Source organism: Ursus arctos, unplaced genomic scaffold (genome assembly GCF_023065955.2).
Source record: "Ursus arctos isolate Adak ecotype North America unplaced genomic scaffold, UrsArc2.0 scaffold_34, whole genome shotgun sequence".
Classification (NCBI taxonomy): Eukaryota; Metazoa; Chordata; class Mammalia; order Carnivora; family Ursidae; genus Ursus; species Ursus arctos.
In genome coordinates this window covers 21,708,730-21,728,284 of record NW_026623030.1, presented here as the reverse complement: position 1 = coordinate 21,728,284, position 19,555 = coordinate 21,708,730, and the positions used below count along the sequence as shown (strand labels likewise).

Sequence of the window (19,555 nt, the reverse complement as noted above, 5' to 3'; positions counted from 1 at the left end):
GATGGAGCCTTGTGTGGGGTTTCCTGCTCAGCGGGAAGTCTGCTTCTCTCTCTCCCTCTGCCCCACCCCTGCTTGTGCTCTCGCTCGCTCTCTCAAATAAATAAATAAATAAATAAATAAAATCTTAAAAGAGAAAAAAAAAACAATATTACCTGCCCCACAGGGTTGTTGGGGAGATTAAATAAGTCACTCTACACAAAATCACGAAAAACAGTATTTGATGCATGGCAAAGGCTGGATAAATGTTAGTTCTTGTTATCATCACTTGCCCGCCTGCATGACAACAGTCATCAACATCAACATCATAGCAGCTGGTGAGATCCTACTAGGTGCCAAATATTCTGCTAATGTTTATGTATCGGGGATAATAAAAAACAATATTGTATGCTATGTGGTTAGAACTGTGTTATGTGCCTTGCTTTATTTCGTTTAATCCTCTCAACAACCTGTGAAGGATACTATTAGGAGGAATCTGAGGCTCAAAGAGGTTGAGTAACTTATTCATAACATGGATCTGATTTCAGAGGTTGCACCTTTCACCACCCATATGCAAAGATTAAAAAGATGACTAATGAAGATGAATAAGAGAGTTCTTTGCTCATATTTGAATTAAAAAGAATACTTATTACCTTTGCAAAAGAAACAGAACACTATATCTTATAGTTTTTTACTGTATCCAAGCCCTTAAGGCAACATGTCCACGTATGTGACACCTTTTGGCTTGAATTTTCCTCTTTCATTTGCTTGTTGCTGGTGGTGAGAGCTTTTCACCTTGATTTTCTTCAGATCCAAATCACCTGCTTTGTGTCTGTGTCCCCCGGGAATCATGTAGCCTTTTCCCATTCTGGATGACCGAAGATACAAATATAGTGATCAAATGTCTCTGAAGGTCTCAGAGATTGCAGTGGAACCTTTCAGACTACAGTGAATGCCGACTGGTTATGCCTGCTGAAACATGTGGCTTCTAAACGAGTCTGTCTTCCTTCCATACAAATTAAGGATGAGTGTGATCCTAATAGGCTGCATTTTATGCCAGTGTAGGATTATTCACTGTCCGGGCCTGTAATATTCCCAAGGAAAAGCTTGGGCACTGCTCTTTCTAAAGAATGGAAATGTCAGCAGCTTTATTTGTTCACTTCCTGAGCAAAACACCTCCTAGAAACACCTACTTCAGAAAATGTATTAGAAAAAAAAAAAGGAAAGAAAGACAGAAAATGTATTGGAATGACTGAAGTGCAGAGTTGCTCACTTAAGCCCCTAAAACAATTAACAACCTCATAAACTTTCACACTGTAAATGCGCCAAAATATTTGCTGAATGGCCTGCCATTGAAATAAAAACATAAGTGATCCCCCTCTTGTGTTTTGTTGTGGTACTGCAAAATTACGGTTCATTACTTGGACAAAGTATTGTCAATATATTAGTTATAAAGTAAACGTTATTATCAAGCACCTAGTTTTGCAATATATAAAATGCTCTTAAATTTGCACAGTGCTTCATTAATTACAAAGCAGACATTTTTGCTGACACTACATCGTTTTAAGCCTCAGGGCAACCTTGCTGTGAAGTAGGAATTTTTTTTAAAGACTTTATTTATTTATTATTTTGGGGGGGAGGGAGGAACAGGGACAAGCAGACTCCATGCTGAGTGCGAAGCCCCATGTGGGCCTCCAAGCAGGGCTTCATCCCACTACCCCGAGATCATGATCTGAGCTGAAATCAAGAGTTAGATCCTCAACCAACTGAGCCACCCAGGCGTCCCTGAAGTAGGAATTTAAGATGAAAGAACTGAAACTCATTTATAATAAATGATTTATCCAATGTCACACAGATACATTGAATCCTACCTCTTGGTGTCACAGAAAGAAAATCGGCAGGCAACTATGCTGCAGAGAGGGTACTGACCTTGTAAGCTGGAGCTCACTTGATATATGATTTTATGCTAAGCTTCTGCACATGAGTTTTCTTGTCTATAAAATGGGGATGGGGGGCTGCCTGGGTGGCCCAGCTGGTTAAGCATCTGCCTTTGGCTCAAGTCATGATCTCGGGGTCCCCATGTCGGGGTCCCTGTTCAGCATGGAGTCGACTTCTCTCTCTCCCTCTCCCCCTCCCGTTACTCATGCTCTCTCTCTCTCAAATAAATAAATAAAATCTTTACATATATATATTAAATATATAAATTAAATATATATTTAATATATAAATATATATAACATACATATATATACGTATACATAAAATATATATTTAATATATATTAAAAATATACATAATCTTTATATAAATAAATAAATAAAATGGGAACAATATTGACAACATTGATAATACCTCCCTAAGTTAAGATCAACATAGTGATGGGGCGCCTGGGTGGCACAGCGGTTAAAGCGTCTGCCTTCAGCTCAGGGCATGATCCCGGTGTTCTGGGATCGAGCCCCACATCAGGCTCCTCCACTATGGGCCTGCTTCTTCCTCTCCTACTCCTCCTGCTTGTGTTTCCTCTCTCGCTGGCTGTCTCTATCTCTGTCGAATAAATAAATAAAATCTTAAAAAAAAAAAAAAGATCAACATAGTGATTCACTCAATTTTCTCATAAAAAAGTTCTAGGAAGGGTGCCTGGGTGGCTCAGTTGGCTAAGCATCCAATTCTTAGTTTTGGCTCAGGTCATGATCTTACGGTTCATGAGATCGAGCCCTGTGTCAGGCTCCACACTCAGCAGGGAGTTTGCTTGAAGATTCTCTTTCTCTATCCTTCCTCCCCCCTCAAATGAATACATCTTAAGAAGAAAGAAAGAAAGAAAGAAAGAAAGAAAGAAAGAAAGAAAGAAAGAAAGAAAGGCACCTGGCTCAGTTGGTTAAGCATCTGCCTTTTGCTCAGGTCATGATTCGAGGGTCTTGGGATTGAGCCCCATGTCATGTTCCCTGCTCAGCAGGGAGTCTGCTTCTTCCTCTCCCTCTGCCCCACCCCCAATCATTCTCTCTCTCTCTCCCTCTCAAATAAATAAATAAAATCTTTAAACAAATAAAAGGAAAGAAAGTTCATGCAGGGGTGCCTGGCTGCCTCAGTCACTAGAGCATGTAACTCTTGATCTTGGGATTGTGAGTTTGAGCCTCATGTTGGGTGTAGAGATTACTTACAAATAAAATCTTAAAAAAAAAGAAGAAGAAAGGAAGTTCATGGAAACACTATTTTCAGTGCAACTCCCCATCCCCCAAACCTAGAAATAATTTGAATGTCCATTAACACAGAAATGGACTGAAAATGTATATCCATTCTACAGAATGTTATGCAGCTATGGGGAAGAATGACTTACATTTAAGTGTGCTGTCCAGTACAGTAGCATTAGCCAAATGTGGTTATGGAGTAGTTCACATTAAGATGCGCTGTAAGCGCTGGACTTTGAAGGCTTAAAAAGAAAAAAATAATGTACGGTATCTCATTAATTTTTATATTTATTGATTATATGTTGAATGATAATATCTTGATATATTGGGGTAAATGTATTTGCACTGATTTCACGGCTTTTTACTTTTTCAAGTGTGAATACTGTAACCTTTAATATTACATATATGACTTACATTATATTTGTATTGGATAAAAATGCTGGTCTAGGGATATTCATTACATATTAAGAGACAATTAAGTCACAAATATATATACATCTTTGTGATTATATATGCATGTATATAGACACACTTAGTATAATATACATATTATGAATCTATAAATATAGACACATATTATGAACTCATTTAAAAAACAGAATAGAAAAAGAAATCCTGTAGCAGTCCAAGATGGTGGAGGAGTAGGAGACCATAGTTTTGTCTGGTCCCAGGAATTCAGCTAGACAGGTAACCAATCATTTTGAACACCTGCTAACTCAAGTGGAGATCTAAGAAAAGAATTGCTGCAACTCTACAAATAGAAAAGCGAACACTTTCTGCAAATATGACAAGACAGAAAAACTCACCTCAAAAAAGAGAACAAGTGGCAGTACTGACTGCCAGGGATCTAATCAGTATGGATATAAGTAAGATGTCAGAACTGGAGTTCAGAATAGTGATTATAAGGATATATAAGGAATCTATCTATCTATCTATCTATCTATCTATCTATAATCCTTATAAGGATTATAAGGAGAAATAAAAGATTGAAATCTAATTAAAGATTAAAATATAATTAAAATTAAAGATTAAAATCTAATTAAAATCTAATCAAGTTGAAACAAAAAGGCTATTAATGAGATGCAATAAAAATGGAGACTCTAACTGTTAGGATAAATGAAACAGAAGAGAGAATTAGTGATATAGAAGACTGAATGATGGAGAATAAAGAAGCCGAGAAAAAGAGAGACAAGTGATATCATAATACAAAACAATATTAGAATAATTAGGATCCCAGAAGAAGAGGAAAGAGAGGGAGAGCGAGAGGGGCAGAAGGTATACTGGAGCAAATTATAGTGGAGAACTTCCCTAATCTGGGGAAGGAAATAGGCATTCAAGTCCAGGAGGCACAGAGAACCCCTCTCAAAATCAATAAAAAAGGTCAACACCCCCACATATAATTGTGAAACTTGCAATTCTCAAAGATAAAGAGAAAATCCTGAAAGCAGCTTGGGACAAGAGGTTGGTAACCTACAAGGGCAGAAACACTAGATTGGCAGCAGACCCATCCATAGAGAACTTACAGGCCAGAAAGGAAACATATACAGCCAAGAATACTTTACCCAGCTAGGATGTCATTCAAAACAGAAAGTATGATAAAAAAGCTACCAAGACAAACAAAAACTAATAGAATTTGTGATCAATAAACCAACCCTACAAGAAAAATTAAAAGGGATCCTTTAAGTGAAGGAAAATAGGCCAGAAAGGAACAGAGACAATATACAGAAACTGTAACTTTACAGGTAATGCAATGACACTAAATTCAGATCTTTCAATAGTTACTCTGAATGTAAATGGGCTAAATGCGCCAATCAAAAGACACACAGTATCAGATTGGATAAAAAACCAAGACCCAATGGTACGCTGTCTGCAAGAGGCTCATTTTACACCCAAAGATACCTCCAGATTGAAAGCGAGGGGGTGGAAAGCCATTCATCATTCTAATGGACATCAAAAGAAAGCTGGGGTGGCAATCCTTATATCAGACAAATTAGATTTTAAACCAAAGACTGTAATAAGAGATGAGGAAGGACACTATATCATAATTAAAGGGTCTATCCAACAAGAAGATCTAACAATTGTAAACATTTATGCCCCTAACATGGGAGCAGCCAATTATATAACCCAATTAATAACGACATTAAAGAAACACATCAATAATAATACAATTATAGTAGGAGACTTTAACACCCCCCCCTCACTGCAATGGACCAATTATCTGAGAGGAAGAGCAACAAGGAAATAAGGGCTTTGAACGACACAGATGGACTTCACAGATATATTCAGAACATTCCATCCTAAAGCAACAGAATACACATTCTTCTCAAGCACACATGGAACATTCTCCAGAATAGATCATACACTGGGTCACAAATCAGGTCTCAACCAGTACCAAAAATTGGGATCATTCCCTGCATATTTTCAGACCACAATGCTTTGAAACTGGAACTCAATCACAAGAGGAAATTTGGAAAGAACTCAAATACATGGAGACTAAAGAGCATCCTACTAAAGAATGAATGGGTCAACCAGGAAATTAAAGAAGAATTAAAAAATTAATGGAAACAAATGAAAATGAAAACATAACTGTTCAAAACCTTTGGGGTGCAGCAAAGGTGGTCCTAAGGGGGAAGTATTCAGCAATACAAGCCTTTCTCAAGAAACAAGAAAAGTCTCAGATACACAAGCTAACCTTATACCTAAAGGAGCTGGACAAAGAACAGCAAATAAAGCCTAAACCCAGCAGAAGAAGAGAATTAATAAAGATTAGAGCAGAAATCAATGAAAAAGAAACCAAAAGAACAGTAGAACAGATCAATGAAACTAGGAGCTGGTTCTTTGAAAGATTAATAAGATCAATAAATGTCTGGCCAGACTTACCAAAAAGAAAAGAGAAAAGACCCAAATAAATAAAATCATGAATGAAAGAGGAGAGATCACAACCAACACCAAAGAAATACAAACAATTATAAGAACGTATCATGAGCAACTATATGCCAACAAATTAGACAATCTGGAAGAAATGGATGCATCCCTAGAGACTATAAACATCCAAAACTGAATCAGAAGAAATAGAAAACCTGAACAGACTCATAACCAGCAAGGAAATTGAAGCAGTAATCAAAAATCTCCCAACAAGAGCCCAGGGCCAGATGGCTTCCCAGGGGACTTCTACCAAACATTTAAAGAAGAACTAATACCTATTCTTTCAAAGCTGTTTCAAAAAATATAGGTGGAAGGGAAACTTCCAAACTCTTTCCACGAGGCCAGCATGACCTTGATCCCAAAACCAGGCAAAGGCCCCACCAAAAAGGAGGATTACAGACAAATATCCCTCATGAACATGATGTAAAAATTCTCACCAAGATCCTAGCCAATAGGATCCAACAGTCCATTAAAAGGATTATTCACCAAGGCCAAGTGGGATTTATTCCTGGGCTGCAAGGGTGGTTCAACATCCACAGATCTACACCACATTAATAAAAGAAAGGACGAGAATCAGTTGCCCTACTGGGTATTTAACACAAAGATACGAATGTAGTGATCTGAAGGGGCACCTGCACCCCAATGTTTGTAGCAGCAATGTTCACAATAGCCAACCTATAGAAAGAGCCCAGATGTCCCTTAACAGATGAATGGATAAGGAAGAGGTGCCATATATATATATATATATATATATATATATATATATATATATGTCATATATATATAATGGAATACTACTCAGCCATCAAAAAAATGAAATCTTGCTGTTTGCAATGACATGGATGGAACTAGAGGGTGTTATTTCTAAGCAAAATAAGTCAATCAGAGAAAGACAATTATCATATGACCTCATTGACACGTGGAATTTAAGAAACAAAACAGAAGATCATAGGGGAAGGGAGGGAAAAAATAAAATATGGTGAAATCAGAGAGGGAGAGAAGCCATAAGGGACGCTTAATCATAGGAAACAAACTGACGGTTGCTATAGGGGAAGGGGGTGAAGTGATGGGGTAACTGGGTGATGGACATTAAGGAGGGCAGGTGATGTAATGAGCAATGGGTATTATATAAGACTGATGAATCACTGACCTCCACCTCTGAAACCAATAATAGATTATATTAATTAGTTGAATTTAAATAAAAAAAAGAAAAATCTGTATATCTGTATGTGTTATTTATGTGAGTGTGCATGTGGGATATACATTTGTGTATTTGTATAGGTATAGAGAAAAGTGGAGGAATACGTACCAAACCATTAACATTGGTGGGGGTTTGAGTTGGAAATATGTATGCATGCGGAGCAGGGAAAATTACTGTTTTTATTAGGTTTGTTGCAAGGAATTTGTATTGCTTTTGTGGTTGAGAAAGAAATCAAAATAAAGTATGTCTAAGTGAATCTTTCTTTTTTTTCCTAAATGAACATTTCATAAGCCTATTCTAAACCAGGCACTGTACTAGACTCTGGGCATGTAAAGATGAAGAAGGGGGTGGCTGGCTGGCTCAGTCAGTGGAACATGTGACTCTTGATCTCAGCGTTGTGAGTTCAAGCCATACGCTGGGCGTGGAGCCTACTTAAAAAATAATATAAAATAAATTGAAGAAGACAAGGATTTTGTTCTAAAAGGAACTCATGACCTGGGGGAAGAGACAAAGGAATCAACCAACAATGTTGTTAAACTGTGTTAGAGGCTTATAGAAGGATGACTAGGCAGCTCCCAAAGCATAGGGAGGGGGTCTCTATTTTATTTTCAGGAAGTGTTGAAGGATGTGTGCAGAGAATCTTTCCTGGAGGAGCTGATTTAGTTAGAGCTGAATCTTGCCTCATGCTTAGTTTTCCAGATGGAGATGGGTTTAAAGGGTGTTCTAGACAGAAAGAACTAAATGTAGGAACACAGGGATGCAAGAGACAGCAAGAGGGTTTTGGAAACTGCGAGATTACGTGAGGGAGTGGGAGTAAGTGAAGCTGACAGGTAGGCATTGTTTATATTTAGAGGGCCTTGATGTGCTAATGCAAGGTTTTCATTTAATGCTAAAGGTTTTAAACTCCCTCATAGAACAGGAGAATGACATGATTAGATTTGTATTCTCAAAAGATCATTCTAGCTGCAGACTGTATAGAATACAGGAAAAAGTGGGGGAAGCAATGGTTTCTGCATTCAAAGAGATTACAGTTTACTTTGGAAAAGGGACAAATGATAAGCAGCATTTAGCAAGTACCACGTACTTCATACATAGCAAATTTTTCTCTTTTTTTGGAAGATTTTATTTATTTATTTGAGAGAGACAGAGAGTGAGTGCACAAGCAGGCGGACCCTGGGATCATGACCTGAGCCGAAGGTAGACGCTTAATTGACTGAGCCACCCAGGCTCCCCCAACAGGAAATCTTTCATGCTTCGTCACCGACCCAGGGTAGTATGTTGACCCCTCCATTTTTTACAGAGAAGAAAATCAAGACACAGAGAAGTCAAGTGACTTACTCCTGGACAGCCAGGTAGGCAGGCTGAGCTTTAGACATTAAGAACTTAACCCCCGCGTGGTACTGTGTCTCAGATTTATAGTGGACTGTGTTCAGTTCTAAGCTAGGATAGGTGTCTTGGGGACCATCTAACCTGGACTGGGAGAATCGGGTAAGTCTTTCTATCCCAGAGGACATGACTTCTAGTCTGAGATCTGAGGCATAGACTGGAGTGCATGAGGAAGGAGGTCAGAAAGAACACTCCAGGGAGAGGGAGTAGACGTGTAAAGATTCTGAGCTGCGAGAGAGCTTGGTATATTGAGGGGAACAGAAGGTCATTCAGCATGGCTGGATCATAGAGTCATGGGAAGAGGGGCTAGTGAGGTAAGTGGGGATCAGACTGGGTTGTTAACATTTTTTGTGATTTCATCCTAAAAACAATGAGTAGCCATTGAAGCATTCAATGTAGGGAGTGATTAGTTTTGCATTTTAGATTACTGTGGCTATTATGTGAAGAATGGGTTAGAAAGGGCAAGCCTGCAGGCCTAAGATCAGACAGACTGTTGTTTGAGCCAAGTAGACGCGTAGACGCGCAGGACTTTTAGGGGGTCTGGAAAAAGACAAGGTGGGCAACTTCTTGTTGAAGGTCTATTACCTAAATTAAACTGACATATATTAAAGAAAATTTTGTAAGGATTTTCTTTTTTTCTTTTTTTGTATCACCAAGGCTGAAGAAGTCAGCACACTATATTAGAGTTCTCTGTATAGGAATGAGGTGAGGAGCATTGGGAGGAAATAAAAATAAAGATTTTGGAGCTACATAGATGTGGGTTCAAATTCTGATTCTACCACTTACTAGAGCTGTGGCCTTTAATGACTCACAAGGACATTCATCAGGTAAAGGCTCTACCTTTTCATTCTGGTCTGAGCCACCATCATCTTTAGCCTGGAATATTATTCTGAACTAGTCTGTTCCCAGACTTGCCCTCTAGATCTGATTCTCCCAGAGTGCCCCTACTTAATTCCTTTCAAAATTTAAAACACAGATTATATTCCTTCTTTGCTGAAAATCTTTCAATGGCTCTCCATTTTACTGTTCTTTTAAATAGCCTATAGGACCTTGATCATCTCTATGCTGGTCTCACCTCATCTCCTACTGGTCTCCCTTCACACACACACCCCCACACCGCCTTCTGTGCTCCAGTCAGAGATCTCTTCATAGTTTCTGGAATACAGGAGGCAGCCTCCTGCCTCAGAGCTTTTGCACTTGCCTCTCCCTATGCTTGAAATGCTATTCGCCAGAGTTATTTCCACTGACTACTCCAGGATCAGATCTGTACTCAGATTGTCATCCTCAGTGAAGACTCTATTTAAGATGAAATATAGAGGTGCCTGGGAGGTGCAGTGGGTTAAGCTCCAGCTCTTGGTTTAGGCTAGGGTTGGGAGATAGAGCTCCGGTGGACCCCACCACTCACCATGGAGTCTGCTTGAGATTCTCTCTCCCTCTCCCTCTGCGCCTACTGCTTGTGCTCTCTCTCTCAAATAATAAATAAATAAATAAATAAATAAATAAATAAATAAATCTTTAAAAAAGAAACAATAAGGGATGCCTCAGTGGCACAGTGGCACAGTCAGTGGAGCACCCACTCTTGGTTGAGTGCCCAACTCTTGGTTTCTGCTCAGGTTATGATCTCACCTTTGTGCGATAGAGGCCCTCTAAGGGCTCAATGAGGAGTGTACTTGGGATTCTTTCTCTCTAAAATAAATAAATAAAAATCTTTAAAAAATGATACTTTAAAGGGGTATGGAGAAAAGAAAGATGGAAATACAGTATTTTCTTGAGTATTTTAGCAGGAATTTTTGTCTTCAGTTCACTACTCACAATTTTTTTTTTTTTGTATCCCCATAGTTTAAAACAGTGCCTACTAGAAAGAAAACATTCAACAGATGTTTAATTATCATGATAATCCAGGTAACAATTACAAAGCACTTATTAAATAGACCAGGCCTAGTTCTAAGTATTTTGCATATTTAATCCCCATAATAATCCTATGAAAAGAATTCAATTACTATCTTCATTTTACAGAAACGAAGAAATGGAGAACACTGAAGCTCAGAGACTCAACAACTGACACCCAGCAACTTTCGTAAGGTTACACAGCTAAAAAGTGGAGCGGCGATTTGTGGAATGAAATGAATGAAATTAGATTTGGCAGTCAGGGCAGAGATGGAAATTGATACGGTGGGAGCAAATGCGATCGGCTCACGGGAATGCACACAATAGTGAAGGCGCCGCGCGCGCGCCGTGCAGCCCAGGTCTAAAGGAGGGTGAGAGTGTTTTGCTAACTGCGTCGCGGCGGCTCCACGGAGACACTGAACTGCCATTAACAGCCGCCGCTCAGTCTCGGGCGGAGTGGGAGCAGGAAGTGGCGGCGGGCGTCGCGCGGGGTGACGTCACGGCGGCGCCGGCGGGGATAGGCGGGGGAGGAGGAGGAGCGAACCGGGCTTGGGGGGCGGCTGCACAGTCTCCGGGATCCCCAGGCCTGGAGGGGGGTCTGCGCGCGGCCGGCTGGCTCTGCCCCCCTGTCCGGTCCCGAGCGGGCCTCCCTCGGGCCAGCCCGATGTGACCGGGCCCAGTAGAGCCTGAGCAAGGAGCGGGTCCGTCGCGGAGCCGGAGGGCGGGAGGAACATGACATCGCGGAGGTGAGGAGCCCCGAGGGCCCGGCCCGGGCCTCGGCCCGGCCCCCGCCGCGTTTGATCAGCCCCGCCCGGGAGGGGGCGCCCCGGCCGGGCTTCGGACTCCCGCCCGGGGTCGCGGGGGACAGGCTCCCTCCCAACTTTTCGTCCTCCCGGGACCGGGGGCCCGGCGCCACCGCGCCCCCACCTCTCGGGTCCCCATTCATTTCCTGCCTCCCCGAGTTCCGGCTCCAGCAGCCCTGGGGATGCCCGTCAGGACGGGGGCAGGTAGAGCCGCCCGGGGAACCGCGGACGCCAGCGGCCCGGCTCGGCGCCGCATTCCTGACCCATTGCCTCATGAGAATTGCCTCATGGTGATTCCGAAATAACCCCGCTCACTTGGGGAGGCTCCTCGGCCCGGGACGCGGGAGGGGTAAGGAGGGAGTTGCGCGGGGCCGGGCCCCCGACGGTCGAGCCGCTCTGGGTCACTCTGCCTCTCGCATGCGTTTGGGGGCTTCACTCAGGAACTTGACCCGTTTATGTGGCTCTTTGCACCTCCTTTCCCCCCCACCTCTCACGTGCCAGAAATGGAAAAACTGACTGTATCTGCTGCTATTAGAAGTATTTCCTTCCTCCGCGGTCTTCGCTTTGGGAGATGGGAGGGAAGGCAGCTGTATCTCTAGTTAGTTAATCCTTAACCACAGCCTTGAAAGTCAGGTAACATTAATCGCCCCCGTTTTACGGATGTGGAAACTGAGGCTTAGAAGTTTCATGCTAGTAAATGACAGGATTTGCACCTAAGAGTCAGAAGGAGGGCTAGTGAATTAATGAGATCCCTTGGAAGTTCAGGGTAATACTACTTCTAATAGCTAACGTTTATTTAGCTCTTACTGTAAGCCAAACACGTTTAATCCTCACTATAACCCAATGAGAAGAGGAATTCTTCTTGTTCTTCTTCTTACTATTATCCTGGTTCTAAAGATGAATAAACTGATTTTCAGAAGTTAGGCAACTTGCCTGAAGTCACTCAACCAATAAGTGGTAGAGTCAGAATCCCCACTGTTTAATCACCATGTTGCTATTATTATTTTATGACTATTGTTAATCATTTGTAAGCCTTATTTTGTTGTTGAACTGTAGTGTGACCTATTGTTTTCAGATAATGATCCTGTTATTTTGTGTTGCCACTCTTTATATACGATTCACACATAAGACCCATTGTTTGGTCTTTTCCTTTATTGTCTTGTTATGGTCACTGTCGTAGACTTTGAAAAACTTTTTTCAGGCTGTTGGGGTTATTTGAGAGAATTTTCAAAATATTAGGAATGTCTTCTCAAAATACACCAGCACATTATTTATTCGTGAAAGGAAAAGAAGGAGAGAAAAGAAAACCAAAAACTCTTAGGAAGTGAGTGATTTGGACTGTTGGCAAGTGCTTACAGATCTGGGTAATATATAACTGCATTTCAACAGAGCAGTGTATAGCCTCAAATGTTCTAATTCTTTAGGGAGCTTTTAAATAAAACAGTTGTCTATTCTTTAATCTGTCAAATAGTCATTGAACCTTTTGTTCCGTGTGTCTGCTCTTCCAGACAAGTAAGGATCTGCTTCTTTAGGAGACAAAAAGACTGGGGGTTGGGAATGGGGAAGGGGCCGGGTAGTAATAGACCCTACATTGTCCAGCTTGTTAGTGTAAAAGGGGAGAAGTGGGGGTGTAGCCAGAGCTGCAGGTGGCAAAGATCATTCCTTTTCTCTGGCCCTCCTATATTATCGAAAAGAAACGCATGCCACCGAAAAAGTCAGCTTAAGAACATAACACATAGAATTGGAAACTATTTATTATATTTTCAGATGGCAGGTCTGTTTTATTATTTTTAATCAGCTTTATTGAGGCATAAATGGCACACAATAGATTGCATATATTTAGGTGTACAATTTGATGTTTTGACACATGCATGTACTTGTGAAACCATCATCATAGTCAAGATAATGAACATATCCATCATCCCTCATGATGTTTCCTTGTGTCTTTTTAATCCTTTCCTTGTCAGGCGACCACTGTTCTGCTTTCTGTCATTACACCTTAGTTGCAATTCTTAGAATTTTATATAAATGGAATTTTATGTCTGGTTTTTTATCCTCAGCATAATTATGTTGAGATTCATCATGTTGTAGTATGTATCAAAAAGTTCATTTCTTTGTATTGCTGGTAATGTTCCATTGTATGGGTGTACTACTGTTTGTTATCCATCCACCTGTTGATGGGAACATTTGGGATGTTCTGGAGTTCGGCTCTCACAGACAAAGCTGCTGTGAATGTTTGTGCGCAAGAGGTATTTACCAAAATACCTCTGGGGGAACGACTGGATCATACGGTCAATGTATATTTAACTTTTTCAGAAATTGCCAGACGGTTTTCCAAAGTGGTTATACCATTTACATTCCCACTAGTAGCATGTAAGAGTTCTAGTTACTCCACATCTTTGTCAACACTTGATATGGTCAATTTTTAAATTTTAGCCATTTTAGTGGGTGTGTCATGGTATTTCATTTAAGATTTTGAATTTTATTTATTTGAGAGAGAGAGAGCGCATGCGTGCATGAGTGCATGAGCAATAGGGGGAGGGGCAGAGGGAGAGGCAGACTCCCCATTGAGCAGGAGGCCCGACTTGGGGCTGGATCCCAGGACCCTGAGATCATGACCTGAGCCGAAGGCAGATGCTTAACTGACTGAGCCACCCAGGCGCCCCCTCATTGTAGTTTTAATTCATCTTTTCCTTGGTGACTAATGATGTTGATCATCTTTTCATGTGCTTTTTTGCCATCTGTATATTTTCTTTGGTGACATGTTTACTTGATCAAATATTTTCCCCCGTTTTTATTTAGTTATTTTTTTTTTTATTGAGAATTCTTTATTCCAGGGACTCCTGGGTGTCTCAGTCAGTTAAGCGTCTGCCTTCAGCTCAGGTGATGATCTCAGGGTCCTGGGATCGAGTCCTCAGGTTGGGCTGTCTGCTCAGCAGGGAGACCGCTTCTCCATCTCCCTCTGTGTTCTCTCTCTCTCTCAAAAAATAAGCAAAATCTTTAAAAAAAAAAAAAAAGAGTTCTTTATTCTGGAAACAGTCCTTTATCAGAATTGCAAAATTTTCTCTTTGTGGCTTGTCTTTCATCTTGCTCTCTCTCTTTTTTTTTTTTTTTTTTAAAGATTTCATTTATTTATTTGAGAGAGAGAGAGTGCGTGCACACGATTGGGGGGGTTTGCAGAGGGAGAGGGAGAAGCAGACTCCCTCCTGAGCTGGGAGCAGGACTTGGGGCTCAGTCCCAGGACCGTGAAGTCCTGACCTGAGCCAAAAGCAGACAGATGCTTAACTGACTGAGCCACCCAGGTGCCCCTCTTTTTTTTTTTTTTTTAATGTTTATTTATTTATTTGAGAGAGAGAGGGAAAGCACACATGTGCGCACACAAGCATGAGTGGGGGGAGAGGCAGAGGGAGAGGAAGAGAATCCTCAAGCAGATTTCCCCAGACTCCCCTCTGAGTGCAGAGCCTGCCTGACACAGGGCTGGATCCCAGGACCTTGAGATCATGACCTGAGCTGAAACCAAGAGTTGGATGCTTAACCAACTGAGCCCCGTTGTCTTTTCATCTTTTTTAACAGTCTCTTTGAAGAACAGAGGTTTTTAATTTTGATGAAGTCCAGTTTATCAATTTCTATTTTTAAGTAATTAACTAACTAATTAATTAAGATTTTATTTGTAAGTAATCTCTACACCCAACATGGAGCTCGAACTTAGAATCCAGAGGTCAAGAGTCGCGTGCTCCATTGACTGAGCCCGCGGGGTGCCCCTCAATTTTTTTTTAAAATGGATCACGCTAGGGGCGCCTGGGTGGCGCAGTCGTTAAGCGTCTGCCTTCGGCTCAGGGCGTGATCCCGGCGTTATGGGATCGAGCCCCACATCAGGCTCCTCTGCTATGAGCCTGCTTCTTCCTCTCCCACTCCCCCTGCTTGTGTTCCCTCTCTCGCTGGCTGTCTCTCTGTCAACTAAATAAATAAAATCTTAAAAAAAAAAACAGATCATGCTAAAGAATCTTTGCTTAACCCAAGATCTCAAATGTTTTCTCAAAGGTTTTGAGTTAATTTTTGTATATGGTGATGTGTGGAGTTATATATGTGTATGTACACATGTACATATGTATTGTTTTGCATATAGATACCCAGTTTTAACACTGTTGAAGAGACTGTCTCTTTTGAATTTGCACCTTTGTAGAAAATCTGTTGTCCATTTATATGTGGGTCTGTTGCTGGACTCCATTCTGTTGTATTGATCTGTTTATCTGTCTATATGCCAACACCACATGGTTTTGGTTATTGTAGTTTTATTATAAGGCTTGAGATCAGTGTTAGTCTTTTTCTTTTTCAAATTATTTTTAACCTCGGTATTAATTCAATCGAGCAGTTATTGAACCCGGCAGGACAAAGCAGTGAGATTGGCAAAGATGCTATTCTTTCGGTTGAGAGAAAGAAAAGAAAAACCTATGAATGAAGATCGCAATTTCAGGTGGTGTAACTGCCGGGAGAAAAAAAACCCAACACAAGTGGCAATAATGTTAGTTTGATGAGTTTAAGAATGATCTGTCTGAGGAGGTGAGCATAGGAGTTGACTCCTGAGTGACCAATATTATTCTCAGTTTCATTTTGCTTAGTTATCAAAATAATTCTTTTTGGTGTGTTTAGGATTTAGATTTTGTATGTGTTCAGTAATTAAAATGTCAGTATATTCAGTGTACTGATATTTCTCAACATCATAAGTAGGGAAACGAAGGCCATGAACAATGAAATGACCCCTCCCCCACGGGTGATTTAGCGGTGGTAGTACTGAAGTTAGATTTTGAGGTTGCTTGTGTGTACCACTCTGCCTTGTTCAGCTGACAAAACTCCCTGTATTCTTTGAGCCCTCTTTCAGCATATGGCAGGTCCTTTACATCTGCTTTTTTTTTTTTTAAAGATTGCTTATTTATGTATTTGACACAGAGAGAGGACAAGCAGGGGGAGCAGCAGAGGGAGAGGGAGAAGCAGACTCCCCGCTGAGCAGGGAGTCCGACGTGGGGGTCGATCTCAGGACCCTGGGATCATGACCTGAGCCGAAGGCAGATGCTTAACCGACTGAGCCACCCAGTCGCCCCTCCCTACATTTGCTTTTGTTCTTCTGAAAGATGATGGACGATGACTTGAGCTGAGAAGAGCAGAAGATTTAGCTTGTTCTCAGACTCCAGGCTCTTGGTTTATCTATTGCAGGTCAAGTACATTTTGTCCCAGGCTCTCCCTGGTGGCCATGTTGGTTTATCTCCTGTGGGAGTAAATAAACCTGCCTTGCTGAAAAATAACAGGCCTTTGCCTTTCCAGTTGCGACTGGGATGTCTTTATTAATGTTGTGTCCCGATGTAAGCTCAGAGTTTTGGCTGGAACTGCTCAAATGCAGGGGCCACTGCTAAGATTACTTACCCTTCTTGCCCATGGTCAGTGCAGAGACTGTTGGAAAGCACACAAGATCCTGAAAAAGCAGAACCAGCTCATGTTTGTGATTGTTACTGGTGGGCCTTCGTGTACTTCGTTAGCAGCCATAGAACAATAGGATACTGTCCTTATTCCTCTTTCCCTTTGGGAAACAGACGGCACTTGCCATCCACTGCTGACGTTTCTAAGGCTAGGCAGATACTGCCTTACCTTTAAGGCAAGGCAAATACTCAGGCTCTGTGGGAGTTGTGGACTGCAGCCAAGGCTTTAAGACCCGGAACTGGATTCAGACTCCCTAAATTGGAGCTCAATTCACTACTGAGTTTTGGAGGGTTGTGTGCATTTTGTAGACTTACATGTGCTGTGGTCCTTGACAACGTTGAAATGTGGAAGATACTATTCATGGTTGCAAGGAGCATTGAATTCAAAGAGGGAGACAGACTTGTGTGCTACATCAGAGTTTGATAAAGCTAGTACCAAAGTGAAATAGAAGTTTATCAGGATAGGCTATTCTGTTTAGAATACATATGTACATGTATCCTGATATATACATATATATAGACATTGTATATATCTGTCTATACACACATACATATATACAGACATGCCATATTTTCTTGTAAAGATAATACAGTCTGTGGGATGCCTAGGTGGCTCAGTTGGTTAAGTGTCTGCCTTCAGCTCAGGTCATGATCCCAGGGTCCTGGAATCGAGTCCCACATTGGGCTCCTTGCTCAGTGGAGAGCCCGCTTCTCCCTCTGCCTGCCTCTCCCCCTGCTTGTGCTCTCACGCGCACGCTCTCTCTCTCTGACAAATAAATAAATAAAATCTTTTAGAAAAATATAAAGAGATAATGGATTCTAGGTCCAAGTCTTTATCATCCCATGGAATCATTCTAATGAAACATCAGTCCACTCACTCAAGAGCTATTTATTGTGGGATTACTATTTGCCAGGCTCTGTGCTAGGCCCTGGGTGTTCAGGTGTTGGGAAACAGGTGTGGAAGTGCTGAGGTGGGGAAGTTCTTGGAGCACTTCAAGAGCAGAAGGGAGCACATCGGGGACACTGGGGAGGTGGGTAGGAACTGGACCACACAGGAACTTGTGATGTCTTCAAGGGTCATGTGGACCATGGAGAGGAGTTTGGATTGTATTTTAAGAGCAGCATAAAAGGCATAGAAGGATGTGATCAGGGGAGTGGCATGAGCTGGTCAGTTTAAAAATATCTCTCTGGCTACTGTGAAGGAAGGATTGTAGGAGACACGAGTGGACTCGGGGAGAGCAGCCGAACGAGAGAGAGGCTTTGAACTAACGTAGAAGCCGTTTGTGGAAGGAGTTTCAGAGGCAGTTTGCTTTTATTGCCTTGTCATCAGAGCCATGATGCTGACCGCCGAAACTCCACGAGAAGATATCATAAAGACAGCTGTTCGCTACCGTGGAAAAACTGCCGCAACCACTTTTTTCTAGCTTCAGTTACTCAGACTGCTTGTCCCTATCGACTGCCCTTTCTTCATGACTTATCCTTTTCCTATAGGATATTAAAAGTTAATTAGAAAAGAGGAATATTCTTATAATCTGCAGAAAGTACCAAACTATAAACTTTCTCCCCAAGGACAAAGATAATGATTTTTTTTTTGGAGCAGCTGGTAAGAAAGATATACCCAGTGTCACTTTATATTTAGGCAAGAAACCGAAATTAGACTTTGGATCCCTAGTTTAAATTCTCTTCTTAGCATGGTGGCCTTGAATAAGAATAAGTTCCTGAAATTATCGGCCTGCTTGACCGTTTCCCCACACCACTGGGGGAAGAGGGTGCTTAGATAAAACAAAATATTCAGCATCATTGTATTTTCTTTTTGGTTCATCAGCATTTTTTTTTTTTTTTTTTTTTTTTGTTGAAGACTCACTTGACATAATAAGTTCCTAGCCTCAGAGAGCTAAGCCTGTGCAGAATCTGTGTTCGCTGACAGGGAGGGGTGGGGGTGGGGAGGTGGGTGGTTCTGTAGATTTCTGGTGTGATTTCCCAGCAAACTGTTTGGGTTTGTAAACTCCCCTGGTCTTTTGTTTCTTCAAGCTCACTCAGGCTCCTGTGTTTTATGCATTTTGTTGTAGACCTTGATTTGTGGCTCTTTTTCCACAAGTGGTGGTGGTTCGTATGTGTGTGTGCGCGCACAAACACACTTTCAGCTCTTTCGAAGAGGTGGGTAGTAGCCGCCTAGGCCATGTGTGACTTGAGACCCTTTCTTACTAAATAATAACATCAGAAGATGGCCAGTTAGAAGGGGTTGTCAGGAGCCGGCAGGTTTGCAGGTGTTAGAATGAGCAAAAGGGGGACACTTTTCCTTCCCTCTCCCTTCCCCATGTGACTTTTTCTCTACTTCCCTCTGCCTGATGTCTTATCCTACCTGTTTTTTTTATCCACCCCCCAAATTCATTCAGTCAACAGCCATTCACCAGATGCCTACTATATACATGGGAGGACTGCAAATTTATCTGTTTCTTCTCATCTAATACCCTGTGGACCCAATGGTATTAATCAGTTTGTTGATAAACTCAGATGGAGGTATACTGATTTGCCTTTTCCCATCTTTTCAGGTAATGCAAATGCATTTATGTTACCTTTTTTTTTTTTTGGTTAGACTAACCTCTACTGTTTACACTCATACCAGGTGGGAGATGGGACCAGGCTTCGAGGTGTGTGGCCTCAGTACCTAATATCACAATCGTTTGAAATCCTTGAGGCCAGCCCCGTAATATTAATTCT

At 41.5% G+C, this 19,555-nt stretch overlaps 1 protein-coding gene across 1 annotated transcript in view; it reads left to right on the top strand.

Annotated features, from left to right (window-relative positions):
• Positions 1 to 11,049: 11,049 nt before the first annotated feature.
• PTPN11 (protein tyrosine phosphatase non-receptor type 11) overlaps positions 11,050 to 19,555 on the top strand; it is a 78,655-nt gene continuing 70,149 nt past the window's right edge. Inside the window, exon 1 of the mRNA XM_026514909.4 lies at positions 11,050 to 11,306. Coding sequence (XP_026370694.1) covers positions 11,293 to 11,306 — 14 coding nt within the window. The 5' untranslated portion in view covers positions 11,050 to 11,292. The remainder of the gene's footprint in view (positions 11,307 to 19,555) is intronic.